Below are 21,435 nucleotides of genomic sequence, written 5' to 3'. Positions count from 1 at the left end.
TCTTTATCTTCCAAAGGTTGCGTCAAAATTTCATAGGTCCCAGGAGGTGGTCCTACCTTCATTTTGTTCTAATCCCTCTAACGATAAGGAGCAGAGATTTCATTGTTTGGACGTACGTAGGTGCCTTCTCAAATACATTTCAGTAACAGACACCTGGAAAAAAGACCACTCTTTATTTTTATCCTACCAGGGGGTTAGGAAGGGACTTAGAGTATCAAAAAATACGCTAGCCAGATGGATTAGGGAGGCGATATCTCTTGCTTATACCGCAGGTGGCGTGGAAATTCCAGAAGGTATAAAGGCTCACTCCACTCGTGCGGTAGCCACATCCTGGGCTGAGAGAGCAGAAGTATCGATTGAGGACATCTGTAAGGCGGCCACATGGTCTTCTCCATCCACCTTTCTTAGACACTATAGATTAGATCTAGGTGGCTCCTCCGACCTCACGTTTGGGAGAAGGGTGCTGGAGGCAGTGGTCCCTCCCTAGTCACTTTTCACTTCTCTGAAAGTCTCTCGTTGTGCTGTCATGGCGACTGAATAAATACGTACGCTACTCACCTGGTAGCAGTGTTTTTTCAGGAGCCATGACAGCACCCTTATATTCCCTACCCTCTTTGCTTATGGGTTCAACACTTCCTTTAGAAAATTCCTAAGTTTATTCACTGGGTGAATTGTACCATATATTAATATTGTTTATGTGCTACTAACCTAGAAGGTCCTTTCATACTCTGTAAACCAACTGGCGGGGGAGCGAGGTGCCGCCCTTTTTATGTCTGAGGTTTCCTGTCCCGGAAGGGCGGATCCCCTCTCTCGTTGTGCTGTCATGGCTCCTGAAAAAACACTGCTACCAGGTGAGTAGCGTACGTATTTTCCCATAATGTTGATTCACGGCGTATAAATTTGCACAAATCTCAATACTTGAAATCTTGTAATTAATCTGAGGTTACACATTGAGGAAATAGAAAGAGAACCAGCTAAGTGCAACTTACCTGCCTGTTGTGCACTGCGCCGTTGTTCCCCTCACAGAGCGGTCACAGACCACTCCTGCCTGGAAAACAGAAGCCTCAGCTGACATCATTCTGATTGACAGCCGGATCACCGCTGTCAATCTGGTGGAGTCGGCTGTCAGAATGATGCCGGAAATCCCTCCCCGTCGCGTCAGCAGAGGCAGCTGAATCCCGGCAGCAGCGGTATGTGACCGCTCTGTACCAGGGAAGAACAGGGACATGCACAACAGGCAGGTAAGCTGCAGTTACCTGCCTGTTAGTGCTTAGGTACATTTTTGTTTTTTGTTAAGTCCCAGCTACCCCCTTTAAGGTTAAAATTGGCTCCGTCACTAAGGAGTTAAGGGCGTTGGCCGGCCTTAGTCTAAAAGTCTGCACTCACTATGCGATTGGACACTGGCGCACTGTGAAGATTTGCCATTGCCGGAAGCTGTCTGATTTGCATACCTGTGGTCACATGCCGACTAGATGGGCACGGGCTTGTATTGAGCGAGGCTGAACAAGTCTAGTCGGATTGTTAACAGACATATGCAGATCCCATACTTATGGTCGCATGACTGTTTGCTCTCGGCACTAGCACCACAGAATCCTCACAGCTCACAGTGCGGGAGATGTGAGGATTACAAGGATCAGAGGCTCTGATCCTTCAGTTGAAAATACCACAATGCAGTTTTAGCTCTCTGGCATCCTTTTAAAACTATAATAGAATGTGGTGCCAAATCCATGCCGCAACTCCTTCAATTTCAGATTCGCTGACAATTTTGGTATTTGGATCCCAACCAAACCAGTGATGAAAATGCCTCTTTAAATACTGTACATTTCTTTAATATATATGTATTTCTTTTTTGAAGATGGAGCTTTGCAAAAGTTTTCATGGTCAAAGCTCAGATAGACTGACGCTCAAAAAATACAAGGTTTTACATATTCATACAATTCACACATTAGGTTCATGCAATTTTAAAATAATATCTCTAGTTTTACCAGTGTGAACCTACAGTGTCAGACACAAGAATAGTAAGGCAAACTAAAGCAAAATGTAAGTGATCCAATATTACATATTGTAAATTGTGTGATTATATCTGACTCTTCAAGCATCTAAATTGGTTCTGATTCTTTTTGAATGTATAATAATAAGTTAAAGAGAGTCCTGCTTGGTCTTTTAATTTCTACTCTATATCACTTGCTCTGTTTTTAACATTCCACTGGGACTATCTAGAAATGAAGTCAAAGCAGATCACTTTATTTTAAGTAATTGATTTTGCCGCATGGTTTTGAAATCCATGATATTCTTTATCTTGCTTTCATTAACTGAGAAACACATTTCATTGCTTGTGTTTTGTTATCAGACCATATAATTAGACCTGAAAGTATGATTTTTATCATTATTAATTGCAAATTTCCCATGATATTCCAGAGTTTGCAACAAGAAATATGTCTTTGCATGTCTATATTCAGTTATCCCATGCTACAATGTATCATAACATGTCCTCTAGTGACATTTACAGTATGTCTATGAAATTTGATAATTATTTTTTTAATTTTTTGAACTGTTCAGTGCGGTCAGTGTCCAGTATTTTGTCTGTAGTGTATGCTACATTGAAATATATAATATACTAATCATTTGAGATGATCGGCTGTTTTGAAATTTGAATTTAACAAATTTTTCCCAAAATGTGGATTCACGGCGTATAAATTTGCCAAATCTCAATACTTGAAATCTTGTAATTAATCTGAGATTACACATGGGGAGGAAAGAGAATGAGAACCCCCTTTTGACCATAACAGCTTATACTCTACAGTAGTGAGAGGAAACCGCTTATCATAATAGCTGACACTGCAGAAGAGAGGATCCCGCTAACTATAAGATAATACACTCAACAGGAGCGAGAAGACATACTTGATCATAAGAGCTTACATTGCAGGAGAGAGAAAGAGGACCCTGCTGACCATAAAAGCTTAGACTATAGGAGTGTGAGGACCCTGCTGAGCATAAGAGCCTACACTCTATGGGAGTGAGAAAAGCTTACACTCTACAGGAGTGAGGGGACCTTGCTGAGCATAAGAGCTTACACTACAGGAGAGAGCACCCTGCAGACCGTAAGAGAGCGAGAGACGACCCCGCTGGCAATAAAAGCTTACACTACAGGAGAGAGAGAGGACCCCGTTGACCATAAGATATGTCCTATCTCTCCTATATCTATATATCTATATCTATTTCCATAGATATGTCCATATCCATGTTTCTAAACCCCTTCACTCCTGGAGCTTTATTCGTTTATCGCTCCCCTTCTTTCCAGAGCCATAATTTTTTTTGTCAATATGGCCATGTGAGGGCTTATCTTTTGCGGAACAAGTTCTACTTTTGAACGACATCATTGATTTTACTATGTCGTGTAACAGAAAATGTGAATAAAATTCAAAGTGCGATGAAATTGCAAAAAAGTGAAAATTTTTTGCTAGGTTTACTAAATGCTAAGGCTGCTGTTGTGAATTCTGTTGTTAAGCTCCCTCCTGTGGTCATGAATGGTACTTCGGCTGTTTCTGTCCATGGGCTTCCTCTGGTGGTTGTGAGTGGGGCTGCGGCTTCTGAGGTTCCTTCCACAGGTGACGAGGTTAATTCGTTAGCTGGCTGCTCTATTTAACTCCAACTAGATCATTGCTCCATGCCACCTGTCAATGTTCCAGTATTGGTCTAGTTCGCTCCTGGATCGTTCTTGTGACCTGTCTTCCCAGCAGAAGCTAAGTTCCTGCTTGTTTTTCTCTGTTTGCTATTTTTTCTGTCCAGCTTGCTATTTTGATTTTTGTCTTGCGTGCTGGAAGCTCTGGGATGCAGAGGGAGCGCCTCCGCACCGTGAGTCGGTGCGGAGGGTCTTTTTGCTCCCTCTGCGTGGTCTTTTTGTAGTTTTTTGTGCTGACCGCAAAGTTACCTTTCCTATCCTCTGTCTTTCAGTAAGTCGGGCCTCACTTTGCTAAATCTATTTCATCTCTGTGTTTGTAATTTTCATCTTAACTCACAGTCATTATATGTGGGGGGCTGCCTGTTCCTTTGGGGAAATTCTCTGAGGCAAGGTAGGCTTTATTTTTCTATCTTTAGGGCTAGCTATTTCCTTAGGCTGTGACGAGTTGCATAGGGAGCAATCCACGGCTATTTCTAGTGTGTGTGATAGGATTAGGGATTGCAGTCAGCAGAGTTCCCACGTCTCAGAGCTTGTCCTGTATTATTAGTAACTATCAGGTCATTCCGTGTGCTCTTAACCACCAGGTCCATTATTGTCCTCACCACCAGGTCATAACAGTACAGGTGGCCAAAAGTATTAATGCATCTCAATAAAGGGATAAGAGAAGTTCTGAGACCATTTTTTTTCTTTGCAGTGTGTTTTGTCTCTCTTTTCCCCTTTACCTCTGCGTGGTTCAGGATACAGGTGTAGATATGGACATTCAAGGTCTGTCCTCTTGTAAGGATAATCTCACTGCAAGGGTACAAAACATTCAAGATTTTGTGGTTCAGAATCCGATGTTAGAGCCTAGGATTCCCATTCCTGATTTGTTTTTTGGGGATAGATCTAAATTTCTGAATTTCAAAAATAATTGTAAATTGTTTCTTGCTTTGAAACCTCGCTCCTCAGGTGACCCTGTTCAACAAGTGAAAATCATTATTTCTTTGTTACGTGGTGACCCTCAAGACTGGGCATTTTCCCTTGCGCCAGGAGATCCGGCATTGCGTGATGTTGATGCATTTTTTCTGGCGCTTGGATTGCTTTATGATGAACCAAATTCAGTGGATCAGGCAGAGAAAATCTTGCTGGCTCTGTGTCAGGGTCAGGATGAGGTAGAGATATATTGTCAGAACTTTAGGAAGTGGTCTGTACTCACTCAGTGGAATGAATGTGCGCTGGCAGCAATTTTCAGAAAGGGTCTCTCTGAAGCCCTTAAGGATGTCATGGTGGGATTTCCCATGCCTGCTGGTCTGAATGAGTCTTTGTCTTGGGCCATTCAGATCGATCGACGCTTGCGTGAGCGTAAAGTTGTGCACCATTTGGCGGTATTATCTGAGCATAGACCTGAGCCTATGCAATGTGATAGGACTTTGACCAGAGCTGAACGGCAAGAACACAGACGTCGGAATGGGCTATGTTTTTACTGTGGTGATTCCACTCATGCTATCTCCGATTGTCCTAAGCGCACTAAGCGTTTCGCTAGGTCTGCCACCATTGGTACGGTACAGTCGAAATTTCTTTTGTCCGTTACTCTGATTTGCTCTTTGTCATCCTATTCTGTTATGGCATTTGTGGATTCAGGCGCTGCCCTGAATTTGATGGACTTGGAGTTTGCTAGGCACTGTGGTTTTTTCTTGGAGCCCTTGCAGTATCCTATTCCATTGAGAGGAATTGATGCTACGCCTTTGGCCAAGAATAAGCCCCAGTACCTGACCCAATTGACCATGTGCATGGCTCCTGCACATCAGGAGGATATTCGCTTTTTGGTGTTGCATAATCTGCATGATGTGGTCGTTTTGGGGTTGCCATGGCTACAGGTCCATAATCCAGTATTGGATTGGAAATCTATGTCTGTGTCCAGCTGGGGTTGTCAGGGGGTACATGGTGATGTTCCATTTTTGTCTATTTCGTCATCCACCCCTTCTGAAGTCCCGGAGTTTTTGTCGGATTACCGGGATGTATTTGATGAGCCCAAATCCAGTGCCCTACCTCCTCATAGGGATTGCGATTGTGCTATCAATTTGATTCCTGGTAGTAAGTTTCCTAAGGGCCGACTGTTCAATTTATCTGTGCCAGAACACGCCGCTATGCGGAGTTATATAAAGGAATCCTTGGAGAAGGGTCATATTCGCCCGTCGTCGTCACCATTGGGAGCAGGGTTCTTTTTTGTGGCCAAGAAGGATGGTTCTTTGAGACCTTGTATTGATTACCGCCTTCTTAATAAGATCACAGTCAAATTTCAGTACCCTTTGCCGCTGCTGTCTAATTTATTTGCTCGGATTAAGGGGGCTAGTTGGTTCACCAAGATAGATCTTCGTGGTGCGTATAATCTTGTGCGTATTAAACAGGGTGATGAATGGAAAACAGCATTTAATACGCCAGAGGGCCATTTTGAGTACCTGGTTATGCCATTCGGACTTTCCAATGCTCCATCAGTATTTCAGTCCTTTATGCATGACATCTTCCGAGAGTACCTGGATAAATTCCTGATTGTATATTTGGATGATATTTTGGTCTTCTCGGATGATTGGGAGTCTCACGTGAAGCAGGTCAGAATGGTGTTCCAGGTCCTTCGTGCTAATTCTTTGTTTGTGAAGGGGTCTAAGTGTCTCTTTGGAGTTCAGAAGGTTTCATTTTTGGGTTTCATTTTTTCCCCTTTTACTATCGAGATGGAGCCTGTTAAAGTCCAGGCCATTTATGATTGGACTCAGCCGACATCTGTGAAGAGTCTGCAAAAGTTCCCGGGCTTTGCTAATTTTTATCGTCGCTTCATCAGTAATTTTTCTAGTGTTGCTAAACCGTTGACTGATTTGACCAAGAAGGGTGCTGATGTGGTCAATTGGTCTTCTGCGGCTGTGGAAGCTTTTCAGGAGTTGAAGCGTCGTTTTTCTTCTGCCCCTGTGTTGTGCCAGCCAGATGTTTTGCTCCCGTTTCAGGTCGAGGTTGATGCTTCTGAGATTGGAGCAGGAGCTGTTTTGTCGCAAAGAAGTTCTGATGGCTCGGTGATGAAACCATGTGCCTTCTTTTCTAGAAAGTTTTCGCCTGCTGAGCGCAATTATGATGTTGGCAATCGAGAGTTGTTGGCCATGAAGTGGGCATTCGAGGAGTGGCGTCATTGGCTTGAAGGAGCCAAGCATCGCGTGGTGGTCTTGACGGATCACAAAAATTTGACTTATCTCGAGTCTGCCAAACGGTTGAATCCTAGACAGGCTCGTTGGTCGCTATTTTTCTCCCGTTTTGATTTTGTGGTTTCGTACCTTCCGGGCTCTAAGAATGTGAAGGCTGATGCCCTGTCAAGGAGTTTTGTGCCCGACTCTCCGGGTGTTCCTGAGCCGGCGGGTATTCTCAAAGAGGGGGTAATTTTGTCTGCCATCTCCCCTGATTTGCGGCGGGTGCTGCAAAAATTTCAGGCTGATAGACCTGACCATTGCCCAGCGGAGAAACTGTTTGTCCCTGATAAATGGACTAGTAGAGTTATCTCTGAGGTTCATTGTTCGGTGTTGGCTGGTCATCCTGGAATCTTTGGTACCAGAGATTTGGTGGCTAGATCCTTTTGGTGGCCGTCTTTGTCGCGGGATGTGCGTTCTTTTGTGCAGTCCTGTGGGACTTGAGCTCGGGCTAAGCCCTGATGTTCTCGTGCCAGTGGGTTGCTTTTGCCCTTGTTGGTCCCGAAGAGGCCCTGGATGCATATTTCTATGGATTTTATTTCGGATCTCCCTGTCTCTCAAAAAATTGTCGGTCATTTGGGTGGTTTGTGATCGCTTCTCTAAGATGGTCCATTTGGTACCCTTGTCTAAATTGCCTTCCTCCTCTGATTTGGTGCCGTTGTTTTTCCAGCATGTGGTTCGTTTACATGGCATTCCGGAGAACATCATTTCGGATAGAGGTTCCAAGTTTGTTTCGAGGTTTTGGCGATCCTTTTGTGCTAGGATGGGCATTGATTTGTCTTTTTCCTCGGCTTTCCATCCTCAGACAAATGGCCAAACCGAACGTACTAATCAGACTTTAGAAACATACAGTGGGGCAAAAAAGTATTTAGTCAGTCAGCAATAGTGCAAGTTCCACCACTTAAAAAGATGAGAGGCGTCTGTAATTTACATCATAGGTAGACCTCAACTGTGGGAGACAAACTGAGAAAAAAAAAATCCAGAAAATCACATTGTCTGTTTTTTTAACATTTTATTTGCATATTATGGTGGAAAATAAGTATTTGGTCACAAACAAAATTTCATCTCAATACTTTGTAATATATCCTTTGTTGGCAATGACAGAGGTCAAACGTTTTCTGTAAGTCTTCACAAGGTTGCCACACACTGTTGTTGGTATGTTGGCCCATTCCTCCATGCAGATCTCCTCTAGAGCAGTGATGTTTTTGGCTTTTCGCTTGGCAACACGGACTTTCAACTCCCTCCAAAGGTTTTCCATAGGGTTGAGATCTGGAGACTGGCTAGGCCACTCCAGGACCTTGAAATGCTTCTTACGAAGCCACTCCTTCGTTGCCCTGGCGGTGTGCTTTGGATCATTGTCATGTTGAAAGACCCAGCCACGTTTCATCTTCAATGCCCTTGCTGATGGAAGGAGGTTTGCACTCAAAATCTCACGATACATGGCCCCATTCATTCTTTCATGTACCCGGATCAGTCATCCTGGCCCCTTTGCAGAGAAACAGCCCCAAAGCATGATGTTTCCACCACCATGCTTTACAGTAGGTATGGTGTTTGATGGATGCAACTCAGTATTCTTTTTCCTCCAAACACGACAAGTTGTGTTTCTACCAAACAGTTCCAGTTTGGTTTCAACAGACCATAGGACATTCTCCCAAAACTCCTCTGGATCATCCAAATGCTCTCTAGCAAACTTCAGACGGGCCCGGACATGTACTGGCTTAAGCAGTGGGACACGTCTGGCACTGCAGGATCTGAGTCCATGGTGGCGTAGTGTGTTACTTATGGTAGGCCTTGTTACATTGGTCCCAGCTCTCTGCAGTTCAGTCACTAGGTCCCCCCGCGTGGTTCTGGGATTTTTGCTCACCGTTCTTGTGATCATTCTGACCCCACGGGGTGGGATTTTGCGTGGAGCCCCAGATCGAGGGAGATTATCAGTTGTCTTGTATGTCTTCCATTTTCTAATTATTGCTCCCACTGTTGATTTCTTCACTCCAAGCTGGTTGGCTATTGCAGATTCAGTCTTCCCAGCCTGGTGCAGGGCTACAATTTTGTTTCTGGTGTCCTTTGACAGCTCTTTGGTCTTCACCATAGTGGAGTTTGGAGTCAGACTGTTTGAGGGTGTGCACAGGTGTCTTTATACTGATAACAAGTTTAAACAGGTGCCATTACTACAGGTAATGAGTGGAGGAAAGAGGAGACTCTTAAAGAAGAAGTTACAGGTCTGTGAGAGCCAAAAATCTTGATTGTTTGTTTCTGACCAAATACTTATTTTCCACCATAATATGCAAAAAAAATGATAAAAAAAACAGACAATGTGATTTTCTGGATTTTTTTTTCTCAGTTTGTCTTCCATAGTTGAGGTCTACCTATGACGTAAATTACAGACGCCTCTCATCTTTTTAAGTGGTGGAACTTGCACTATTGCTGACTGACTAAATACTTTTTTGCCCCACTGTATCTGAGATGCTTTGTTTCTGCTGATCAGGATGATTGGTGTTATGATAGGTAATTCAGTACCACAATGGACATAGAGGTCAGCGCACATACAGTGACCTGGCAATAACCCAAAAAACAAGAACGAGCTCTGAGACGTGGGAACTCTGTTGACCGCAATCCCTAATCCTCTCCAACCACACTAAAGGCAGCCGTGGATTGCGCCTAACGCTCCCTATGCAACTCGGCACGGCCTGAGAAACTAGCTAGCCTGAAGATAGAAAATAAGCCTACCTTGCCTCAGAGAAATACCCCAAAGGAAAAGGCAGCCCCCACATATAATGACTGTGAGTTAAGATGAAAAGACAAACGTAGAGATGAAATAGATTTAGCAAAGTGAGGCCCAACTTTCTGAACAGAGCGAGGATAGGAAAGGTAACTTTGCGGTCAACACAAAACCCTACAAAAACCACGCAAAGGGGGCAAAAAGACCCTCCGTACCGAACTAACTGCACGGAGGTACACCCTCTGCGTCCCAGAGCTTCCAGCAAGCAGTAAAAAACAAATTGACAAGCTGGACAGAAAAAAACAGCAAACAAATAGCAAAGAGTAACTTAGCTATGCAGAGCAGCAGGCCACAGGAACGATCCAGGAGGAAACAGGTCCAATACTAGAACATTGACTGGAGGCCAGGATCAAAGCACTAGGTGGAGTTAAATAGAGCAGCACCTAACGACTTCACCACATCACCTGAGGAAGGAAACTCAGAAGCTGCAGTACCACTTTCCTCCACCAACGGAAGCTCACAGAGAGAACCAGCCGAAGTACCACTTGTGACCACAGGAGGGAGCTCTGCCACAGAATTCACAACAGATTGGGTGTCCTTTTTGCCTTTGGCTGAGTTCGCCCTTAATAATCGGGCCAGCTCGGCTACTTTGGTTTCGCCATTTTTCTGCAATTCTGGTTTCCATCCTCGTTTCTCTTCAGGGCAGGTTGAGTCTTCGGACTGTCCTGGTGTAGATACTGTGGTGGATAGGTTGCAGCAGATTTGGACTCATGTGGTGGACAATTTGACATTGTCCCAGGAGATGGCTCAATGTTTCGCTAACCGCCGGCGCTGTGTGGGTCCCCAACTTCGTGTTGGGGATTTGGTTTGGTTGTCGTCTCGTTATGTTCCTATGAAGGTTTCCTCTCCTAAGTTTAAGCCTCGTTTCATTGGTCCGTATAAGATTTCTGAGATCCTTAATCCTGTGTCGTTTTGTTTGACCCTTCCAGCTTCTTTTGCCATCCATAATGTATTCCATAGGTCACTGTTGCGGAGATACGTGGCGCCTGTGGTTCCATCCGTTGATCCTCCTGCCCCGGTGTTGGTTGAGGGGGAGTTGGAGTATGTGGTGGAGAAGATTTTGGATTCTCGTATTTCGAGACGGAAACTCCAGTACCTGGTCAAGTGGAAGGGTTATGGTCAGGAAGATAATTCCTGGGTCTTTGCCTCCGATGTTCATGCTGCCGATCTGGTTCGTGCCTTTCATTTGGCTCGTCCTGGTCGGCCTGGGGGCTCTGGTGAGGGTTCGGTGACCCCTCCTCAAGGGGGGGTACTGTTGTGAATTCTGTTGTCAAGCTCCTTCCTGTGGTCATGAATGGTACTTCGGCTGGTTCTGTCCATGGGCTTCCTCTGGTGGTTGTGAGTGGAGCTGCGGCTTCTGAGTTTCCTTCCACAGGTGACGAGGTTAATTCGTTAGCTGGCTGCTCTATTTAACTGCACCTAGATCATTGTTCCATGCCACCTGTCAATGTTCCAGTATTGGTCTAGTTCGCTCCTGGATCGTTCTTGTGACCTGTCTTCCCAGCAGAAGCTAAGTTCCTGCTTGTTTTTCTCTGTTTGCTATTTTTTCTGTCCAGCTTGCTATTTTGATTTTTGTCTTGCTTGCTGGAAGCTCTGGGACGCAGAGGGAGCGCCTCCGCACCGTGAGTCGGTGCGGAGGGTCTTTTTGCGCCCTCTGCGTGGTCTTTTTGTAGTTTTTTGTGCTGACCGCAAAGTTACCTTTCCTATCCTCTGTCTGTTCAGTAAGTCGGGCCTCACTTTGCTAAATCTATTTCATCTCTGTGTTTGTAATTTTCATCTTAACTCACAGTCATTATATGTGGGGGGCTGCCTGTTCCTTTGGGGAATTTCTCTGAGGCAAGGTAGGCTTTATTTTTCTATCTTTAGGGCTAGCTAGTTCCTTAGGCTGTGACGAGCTGCATAGGGAGCGTTAGGAGCAATCCACGGCTATTTCTAGTGTGTGTGATAGGATTAGGGATTGCGGTCAGCAGAGTTCCCACGTCTCAGAGCTTGTCCTGTATTATTAGTAACTGTCAGGTCATTCCGTGTGCTCTTAACCACCAGGTCCATTATTGTCCTCACCACCAGGTCATAACAGGCTGCGTGCACACATTGCGGATTTGATTGCAGATCCATAGCATTTTTTGCCACACAGAATTGCATGAAATCCGCAGTGTAGTGCACAACCAATGTAAGTCTATGAGAGCCGCAGACTTATTGTGCACATGTTGTGGAAAAAGCCACACCGAAATGCAGCTTTTTTTTCCGCAGCATGTCACTTCTTTTGTGCCGAGCTGCAGCGTTTCTGCACCCTTAGACTTTCATTGAGTCGGGCACATCTGCAGCAAAACTGCAGATGTAAAAAAGATCTGCAGTTTAGCTGCGGATGTGGGTCCGAGAAACGTTGCAGTTCGGGAGGAGGCAAGTATGTGGGCAGTGACTGTGTGCGTGTATGTGTGTGCGGGTGGGGTCTGCGGGCTGTTCGGTTGTGTCTGGGACTGTTTGGGTGTGTGCCTGGGTGTTTGGATGTGTGCGGGACTGATCGGGTGTGTGCCTGGCTGTACGGCTGTGTGCGGGACTGTTTGGTTGTGTGCGGGGCTGTGCGGGTGTATGCCTGGCTATTCGGTTGTGTGTGGGACTGTTTGGATGTGTGCGGAGCTGTGCGTGGCTGTGTGGGTGTGTGCCTGGCTGTTCGGGTGTGTGCCTGGCTGTGTGGGTGTGTGCGAGACTGTTCAGGTGTGTGCAGGACTGTTCGGGTGTGTGCGGAACTGTGCGGGTGTGTGCCTGGCTGTTTGGGTGTGTGTGGGACTGTTCGGGTGTGTGCCTGGCTGTTTGGGTGTGTGCAGGACTGTTCGGGTGTGTGCGGGGCTGTGCGCGTGTGTGCCTGGCTGTTCAGGTGTGTGCGGGACTGTTCGGATGTGTGTGGCGCTGTGCGGGTGTGTGCCTGGCTGTTTGGATGTGTGCAGGACTGTCCGGGTGTGTGCGGGGCTGTGCGGGGCTGTTCGGGTGTGTGCCTGGCTGTTCGGGTGTGTTTGGGACTGTACTGGTGTGTGCAGGGTCTGCGGGCTGTTCAAATGTGTGCGATGCTGTACGGGACTGTTCAGGTGTGTGCCTGGCTGTTCGGTTGTGTACGGGGCTGCTCGGGTGTGTGCGGGACTGTTCGGGTGTGTGCGGGGCTGAGCCGGACTGTTCGGTTTCTTTTGGAGTGTGTGTGCAGGCATCAACCGATGGGGCTACAAGTGCGCAGCATCCAATCTGCAGCTAATTTGGATGTAATCCGGACAGTGGACACACACCCTACACTATCGATACAGCTATCAATAGATATATCTATCCAGATATATCTATAGATATATGAATAGATAGATGTATGCATCTATAGATCTATCTATATATATAGATCTGCCTATTCATTTCATCTATCTGTCTATCCGTGTGTGTAATTGAGTGTGGGTTGACAAATTTAAAAGAGGAGGTTGGACAATAATGACATCACAAATCATTTTTTGTTCAATAATACATCTTTATTTAGCTTTCAAAAACGCACAAAACCACATAAAAACCGTGCAAAAACCGCACCAAAAACGAATTTAAAAATGCACCAAAACAGCGCAAAAATGCACCAAAAACTGCATAAAAAAAGTATCAAAACCACCAAAAACTGCATCAAAACCGCACCAAAAACTGCATCAAAACTGCACCAAAAACTACATCATAACGGCACCAAAAACTGCATCAAAAACCGCCCCAAAAACTAATACAAAAATGCATAGCCACCGCGCAAAACTGCACCAAAAACTGCATCAAATCCGCACCAAATTTGCATCAAAACTGCATCAAAACCACACCAAAAACTGCATCAAAACCGCACCAAAAACTGCAACAAAACCGCACAAAAAACTGCATCAAAAACACATCAAAACTGCACCAAAAACTTCATCAAAAACTGCATCAAAACCGCACTATAAACGAGCAAAAACCGCACCAAAAACAAGTAAAAAAATGCATCGAAACCACGCAAAAAGCATCAAAGTTGCATCAAAACCACACCAAAAACGCATAAAAACAGCCCTAAAAACTGCATCAAGACTGCATGAAACTGCACCAAAAACTGCATCAAAACTGCATGAAAACCGCACCAAAAACTGCAACAAAAGCTGCATCAAAACTGCATTAAAAACTGCATGAAACCTTCACCAAAAACTGCATAAAAACCTGAATCATAACCGCGCAAAAAAACGCACCAAATACTGCAGCAAAAACTGAATCAAAACAGCACAAAAAACGCACCAAAAACTGCATCAAAACCATGCAAAAACCAAAACAAAACCGTGCAAAAACCGCACCAAAAACGAATTTAAAAATGCATCAAAACAGCGCAAAAATGCACCAAAAACTGCATAAAAAATGTATCAAAACCACCAAAAACTGCATCAAAACCACACCAAAATCTGCATCAAAACTGCACCAAAAACTACATCAAAACGGCACCAAAAACTGCACCAAAAACGAATACAAAAATGCATAGCAACCGCGCAAAACCGCATCAAAACTGCATTTAAACTGCACAAAATTTGCATCAAAACTGCATCAAAAACTGCATTAAAACCACACCAAAAACTGCATCAAAACCGCACCAAAAACTGCATAAAAAACGCATCAAAACTGCACCAAAAACTTCATCAAAACCGCACTATAAACGAGCAAAAACCGCACCAAAAACGAGTCAAAAAATGCATCGAAACCACGCAAAAAGCATGAAAGCTGCACCAAAAACTGCATGAAAACCGCACCAAAAACTGCATCAAAAGCTGCATCAAAACTGCACTAAAAACTGCATCAAACCTTCACCAAAAACTGCATAAAAACCTGAATAAAAACCGCACAAAAAACCGCACCAAATACTGCAGCAAAAACTGAATCAAAACCATGCAAAAACCGAAACAAAACCGTGAAAAAAAGCATCAAAAACGACAGCTGCGTTTTCTGCAAATTGATGCAGATTTTGTGCAGAAAATTCTGCACCCAAATTTGCAACGTGTGCACACAGTGCGCCCAAATTTGCAACGTGTGCACACAGCCTAAAACTGACCTGCCATTATGATTCTCCAGGTCATTACGAGTTCATAGACACCAAACACGTCTAGGTTCTTTTTTATCTAAGTGGTGAAAAAAACTTCCAAACTTTGCTAAAAAAAATAAAAGACTTGCGACATTTTCCAATACCCGTAGCGTCTATATTTTCTGTGATATCGGGTCGGGTGAGGGCTAATTTTTTGCGTGCCGAGCTGACGTTTTTAATTATACCACTTTTGTGCAGATTCGTTCTTTTGATCGCCCGTTATTGCATTTTAATGCAATGTTGTGGCGACCAAAAAAGCATAATTTTGGCTTTTGATTTTTTTTCTCGCTACGCCATTTAGCGATCATGTAAAAAATTTTTTTATTGAAAACAGCTGACATGTTGCGGCTTTGATGTAGGCTCACTGCCGAAGCCCACCTCATAGCAGGGGATACTGCCAGCTAACGTACTATTCTGTCAGCTGGCAGAAAGTGGTTAATGAACAATATGTTTCAGTTAAAAAAAACGGAAAAAAATGGCGTGGGAGCCATTTTCTACACCAGAGGGGGAAAGCCGACAGCCGGGGCCAATATTTGTAGCCTGGGAAGGGGTGAATACCCATGGCCCCCTCCCAGGCTATGAATATCAGAATATCAGCCCGCAGCTGTCTGCGTAGCCATTACTGGCTATTAAAATAGGGCGACCCCCCAAAAAATGACGTGGGGTCCCCCTATATTTTATAGCCAGAAAGGCTGCGCAGACAGCTACGGGCTGATATTCATAGCCTAGATATGGGCCATTGTTATTGCCCCCCCCCCCCTGGCTACAAATACCAGCCCCCAGCCGCCCCAGAAATATTGCATTTGTGAGATGCGCCAATTCCTGCACTTAGCCTCTCTCTTCCCACTCTTCTGTAGCGGTGGGATATGGGGTAATAAGGGGTTAATGTCACCTTGCTATTGTAAGGTGACATTAAGCCGGGTTAATAATGGAGAGGCGTCAATAAGACACCTATCCATTATTAATCCTACGTAGTGAAAGAGTTAAAAAAATAAAAACACAGCCGGAAAAAAGTATTTTAATATTCCTAATTTAACCATACTTACCATACTCGATCACCTGCAAAAAATTAAAAATAATAAAGCGTATACTACCTGTCCGCCGTAGTCCAATTAATAGCGAGTGTCCGACGACAATCTCCCCTATAGAACAGTGACATCGGGTGATGTCACTGCTCTATAGGACTTCCAGTGACACACTGACAGGAGACAATGGCTCCTGCAGTGCATCACATCAGGGTTTCACTTTATGGCATTGCTGTTTGGGAACTTTCTCACGCAGCAGTGCCAGAAGTGAGATTAGGGACTATTTTCTCACAGGGGCGTAGGAATACATTGTGGGGAATACATTGTGGAAGGATACCTTCTATCATTGTTTACCTGGAGCCCCTAGAGAGAGGTCGCATCTGCTGATGCTGCTGCTCTCCACGGGAGATCGTCGAGGGACACTCATTTTAATTGGATTTCTGCGGATCAGGGAGTATTGTGTTTGTTTATTATTTTAATATTTTTTTACAGGTGACACTGGCTTCGGGGATCAAAGTGACAAGTGATGGTGAGTATGTACTCTGTTTAATGTACTGTATGTCTATATGTATGTTGTATGTATGTACTGTATGTATGTACTGCATGTGGCATGGTGCATGTCGTATGTTGCATGTCACATGATGCATGTCGCATGGTGCATGTCGCTTGTTGCATGTCGTATGTTGCATGTCATGTTGCATGGTGCTTGTGGCATTGTGCATGTTGCATTTTGCATGGTGTATGTTGCATTTCGCATGGTGTATGTTACATGTTGCATGGTGCTTGTCTCATGTCACATGGTGCATGTCGAATGTTGCATGTCACATGTTGTATGGTACATGGTGCATGTCACATGTCATATGTCTCATGGTGCATGTCATATGTCGCATGGTGCATGTCACATGTTACATGTCACATGGTGCATGTTGCATGTCATATGTTGCATGCTGTATGTTGCATGTCACATGTCGCATGGTGCATGTCGCATGGTGTATGGTGCATGTTGCATGGTGTATGTACTGTATGTGTGTACTGTATGTTGTATGTATGTACTGTATATGTGTGTATGTGTTTTTTTTTTACATTCAACACATTAGCCAGATGATGGGACTAGTACTGTCCCATCATTGGCTAATGTGTCACTCACTGGCACTGTAGCAGGCAGAGCCCGATGGGACTTGTAGTCCCATTGGACAATGCCTGCACACAGGCACACAAACCAATGACCCCACCGCACAGCCCCGCAGACCCCCCACCCGCACACTCCAGCACCTTCCACAGCCCCACCGCGCAGAACCCCCACCACCAGCAGATCCACTGATGGCAGATTCACCGCGCAGACCCCCGCCGCCGCATCGGTTGCACATCTCAGCACATGAGCACGGCCTGCCAGCAGACCCCAGCATATGGGAATGGCCAGCAGACCCCAGCCCGCCCACAGATCCCAGCCCCGCCCACCCCAGCACAGCCCCACCCACCCCCAGCACATCCCCACAGTCTGATCCCAATACCGCCCACAGCCCAGTCACTCTTGATGAGTAACCGCTGTCTGTGGAGGCTGGGTCACGCCTGCTGCTGACGTCACGTCAATTTCCAGAGTCTGCGGAAATTAGCAGCGGCTGCAGCCTGGGGGTCACGTGACCCGGACTCAGCCGCCACCATAGCGCCGCTCACAGGCGAAAACGGCAATGGAAGGTGTTTACACAATTCATTAGGGGCCCCAGAGGGATACATTGGGGGGTTAACTGAAAGTAGTGGACAACCCCTTTAACCATTGACTCTGGAGATATAAAAAGACTCTGCCCTACCAACTAGAAATCACTGATCTGTGATGACCAAGGTACTGACCACAGCTGTTCAAGGTATGATCTGTAAGATGTCATAGGTGCAGGGCATTATGGGGAGACCCTCATGGCAATGCAGAATGACATTAGCCCACTCTCTGATGCTTCAGCAGTGTAGGAAATGGTGCTGGGGTGGGTTTTTTGTGAACAACAAATTGAATCTCTATATGTCAGAATTCTTGTGGAATCTTTAATTTCAGCAAATTTGACTCAAACTCCCGTCTTCCGCAGATCAATCCGCTCATTACTACTAATTATATATAAAACCTATAAGGTTAAGTTTTAAATTCCAAGCTTGAAGTTTTTGAAATATTTAGCCTTAATAACATTTGAAGATTCTATGTTTTTCAGAATTTTAACATTTTCCAAGTATGACCTTTCAGATTCATTGTTTTCAAATTTTGAAAAATAGTTTAAATGTGGGATTTGCTGTAAAGCTCTACATTGAAATGAAATAGTCTTTTAGAGGAAAGGTTTAACAAGGATTTTGAAAGAGCTGAGCACCATAATTTTATTGTCGAAGATATCTCTGTCATTTCATATGGTATTATTATTGTGTTTTTTCTTTACTGGTCTTGAAAAAGATACTGTTGTCTTGTATAATTGTTAACTGTATGACATATCAAAAGGAATCCATGGATTGTTCACCTCCACTTTGTGCAGAGTTTGAAAGCAGGCATTTCCGATAAACTAATTTATATGATCATAATTACATTTGGCGCCTGACTTTCATTTATTGTGTTTTACAAGTTTTATTAATTAAGGTCTTTTTATTGCACACAACATTATAATTGATAATAATACGCACTAGATGGCCCGGAGTCATTTCAGAAATTGTGTTTTTCATGGATTTGTTGCGCTATCCATTTATTATAATTATTGCGGATAAAATAAATGACTATTTTTCTGATTTTGTTTTATGTTCAAACTGAGTTGTGTAGTCTGCTAAATTACAGTATGTGTCTCACTAATCCACTGTATTTGAGCTGCACTTTTCCACAAGTTCAACAACTGTTTTCCTTTGCATAGTATGCAAGGAAAGCTGTTTGCTGCAAAAGGATGGGGAAGTCCTAGGCTTACAGTGATCAGCTCACTTTGCAGCAAAAACACATTAATGTGAGTGTGCCACCCCACACAATAATCCTCAGAGTTGGCCTGATGTGATACTCCCTCATAAAGACCTCTACATGTGTTGCCCATATAGTGTCTGGACCAGTCTATGTCTATCATTGCATCCAAGACAAGAGCAAACGAGGATAGACCTCCATTCCAGCCTCCATTACGGTCTTGTGCTGCACCCTGATAGCCTTTGAGAGCGACTTGCTGGGTCCAAATTCATCCATCCTGTTGCTACTGAGATTTTTAAGTGTGCTAAGTCATCACTGCCTACATGCTTTCCTGCTTGCTGCATCAATACCCAGTCTCAGTGTGTACACCGAGACCTGAGGCTTAGAGGACCCGCCTGATTTGTGAGCTTAACAGAATTTCAAAGCCATAGGTTCCAAATGAGTAGCAGCCACAAAACCATTGCCATGTGATATGGATGATCTACCTAGACTGGTGATACAGCTTGCTATTAGTCAACAGGAGCTTGTCCAGGTTGTGCAGGATCTCTCAGCTTGGACTTAACACCTGCAGTTTTGCCACCAGATTCCCAACACCAGCCACAGCCTAATTATCCCTTGGGACATTGTGCCTGGAAAACGTCACCACGTTTGCCTACTCCTGACCATGTTCTGTGGAACATTATGTCATCCAGTTCTGTACCATATCTACGGTATTGACCTGGAACAATGACGCTCTCCTGGCTGTCTTCTATGCTGGCTTATCCAGTTGGATCAAAGATGAACTTGCTGTCAGAGATTTGTCTTCTAACCTCGATGACTTGATTTCTCTTGCCACATGAAAAAATGCTTGATTCCCATGTGTCATATCCCAGAACGTCTTCAAAATCTGAGCTAAAACCCATGGAGTTCAGTCGGCAGAGATTATCTCCAGCTGAAAGATCTCAACCCTATACTGCCGAACTCTGTATTGTTGTGAATAGGATTAGTATCGCACAAATTGTTCCAAACTAAAGGCCAAGCAGGGAGAACTACAGCCCCTCAGTGAGGAAGGAAGTATTGCCTTAGGAATAAATCTATCCTCCTGTCTCCTTCACTAAAGATAAATTACTAATTGATTCCAAAACAGCAGTGAATTGTATGCACTTCCCTGTGGCCAAAAGGCTGAAAACGCTTTGAGTTTCTTCCAAATGCCCCTGTAGTTAATATCTGTGAATGGCCCAACAATTTCAGCTGTTCATATCCATTTACGGACATTGAAAGTAACTCTTTAGATTGGTGCACTTCACGTTGAGGACATTTCATTTTTTAGTTGCTCCACTTTCTGATGCATTGATGCTTTTGAGGTTTCCGTGGATGCATCTACATTCTGGTCATTGACTGGTCATACGACCAGGTAGCCCAGTGGGAATCATTTTGTTTTCATAATTGCTTCAAAATTCTGCCTCCACCACCTTCTCAGAAACTCTACTCTTCATCCTCTGCCTTTATTTTTTGCCGCCTCCTATCAGAACTTTGCTGATGTCTTTTCCTGTTATGGGGCCAAAGAGAACCGCAGGGAAGATGTGACTGAACCTGAGTGTGTCCTTGCTTCTGTCTTTTCATTTTCCAACTCTCCTTCAATGTTATCTGGACCTCAACAGGTCCTCTTTAACAGTTAAAACAGTTCATGCTTCTGCTTCAAATCCAATCACAGAGTATGTTGTGCTCCATGTCTGTTTTCTAAGTTGCTTGGTGTGGATTAATGTCATCATCTCCCTAGGTCTATTTAAGACCCAATAAGATACACACTTGTGTCTTGGAATTGAGACTCTAGACCTCTATATTTGGAGTGCTTTACATTCTGTTAATACTATACTTTTTTGTCCATCCCTTACGGGTACCACTTCACCCATCCTGCTGCTCCAGAGATTGCTGAGTGTACCAAGTCCTCACTGTCCACATGCCTTCCTGCCTGCGGCATCAACATGTCATCCATCTCACCTACTGAGGCTAAGAGAACTTCTCTCCAATTTAGTACATCTTTGACCTCATTAGTCAGCAGTTGTAAAGGAAGCTGCCAACTGTGAATCTTGATGATTTGCATTCCCAAGTGCATTCAGTGTGGTTGAAAATGATTCAGACAACCATTAATAATCTCATTGATAGCATGCCAAAGCGAGTAATTGTGTATGGTGCTCAAACCCCTTATTTAACCCCTTCATGACCGGGGGATTTTTCGTTTTTCCGTGTTCGTTTTTCGCTCCCCTCCTTCCCAGAGCCATAACTTTTTTATTTTTCTGTCAATTTGGCCATGTGAGGGCTTATTTTTTGCGGGACGAGTTGTACTTTTGAACGACATCATTGGTTTTAGCATGTCGTGTACTAGAAAACGGGAAAAAAATTCCAAGTGCGGTGAAATTGCAAAAAAAGTGCAATCCCACATTGGTTTTTTGTTTGGCTTTTTTGCTAGGTTCACTAAATGCTAAAACTGACCTGCCATTATGATTCTCCAGGTCATTACGAGTTCATAGACACCAAACATGACTAGGTTATTTTTTATCTAAGTGGTGAAAAAAAATTCCAAACTTTGCTAAAAAAAAAAAAAAAAATTGCGCCGTTTTCCGATACTCGTAGCGTCTCCATTTTTCATCATCTGGGGTCGGTTGAGGGCTTATTTTTTGCGTGCCGAGATGACGTTTTTAATGATAGCATTTCGGTGCAGATACGTTCTTTTGATCGCCCGTTATTGCAT

At 44.3% G+C, this 21,435-nt stretch overlaps 1 protein-coding gene across 2 annotated transcripts in view; it reads left to right on the top strand.

Annotated features, from left to right (window-relative positions):
• TUSC3 (tumor suppressor candidate 3) overlaps positions 1 to 21,435 on the top strand; it is a 489,870-nt gene that overhangs the window by 403,078 nt on the left and 65,357 nt on the right. Inside the window, exon 7 of one of the 2 annotated variants that reach the window (XM_069744426.1) lies at positions 16,286 to 21,315. The exons of the other annotated variant lie outside the window; for it this stretch is intronic. Coding sequence (XP_069600527.1) covers positions 16,286 to 16,435 — 150 coding nt within the window. The 3' untranslated portion in view covers positions 16,436 to 21,315. Of the gene's footprint in view, positions 1 to 16,285; positions 21,316 to 21,435 lie in introns of those variants that run through there. 2 annotated transcript variants of the gene reach the window in all.

The sequence above is a fragment of the Ranitomeya imitator genome, chromosome 1 (genome assembly GCF_032444005.1).
Source record: "Ranitomeya imitator isolate aRanImi1 chromosome 1, aRanImi1.pri, whole genome shotgun sequence".
NCBI classification, from domain to species: Eukaryota; Metazoa; Chordata; class Amphibia; order Anura; family Dendrobatidae; genus Ranitomeya; species Ranitomeya imitator.
The sequence above is the reverse complement of the archived record's forward strand: the minus strand, read 5'-3'. Positions and strand labels throughout refer to the sequence as shown.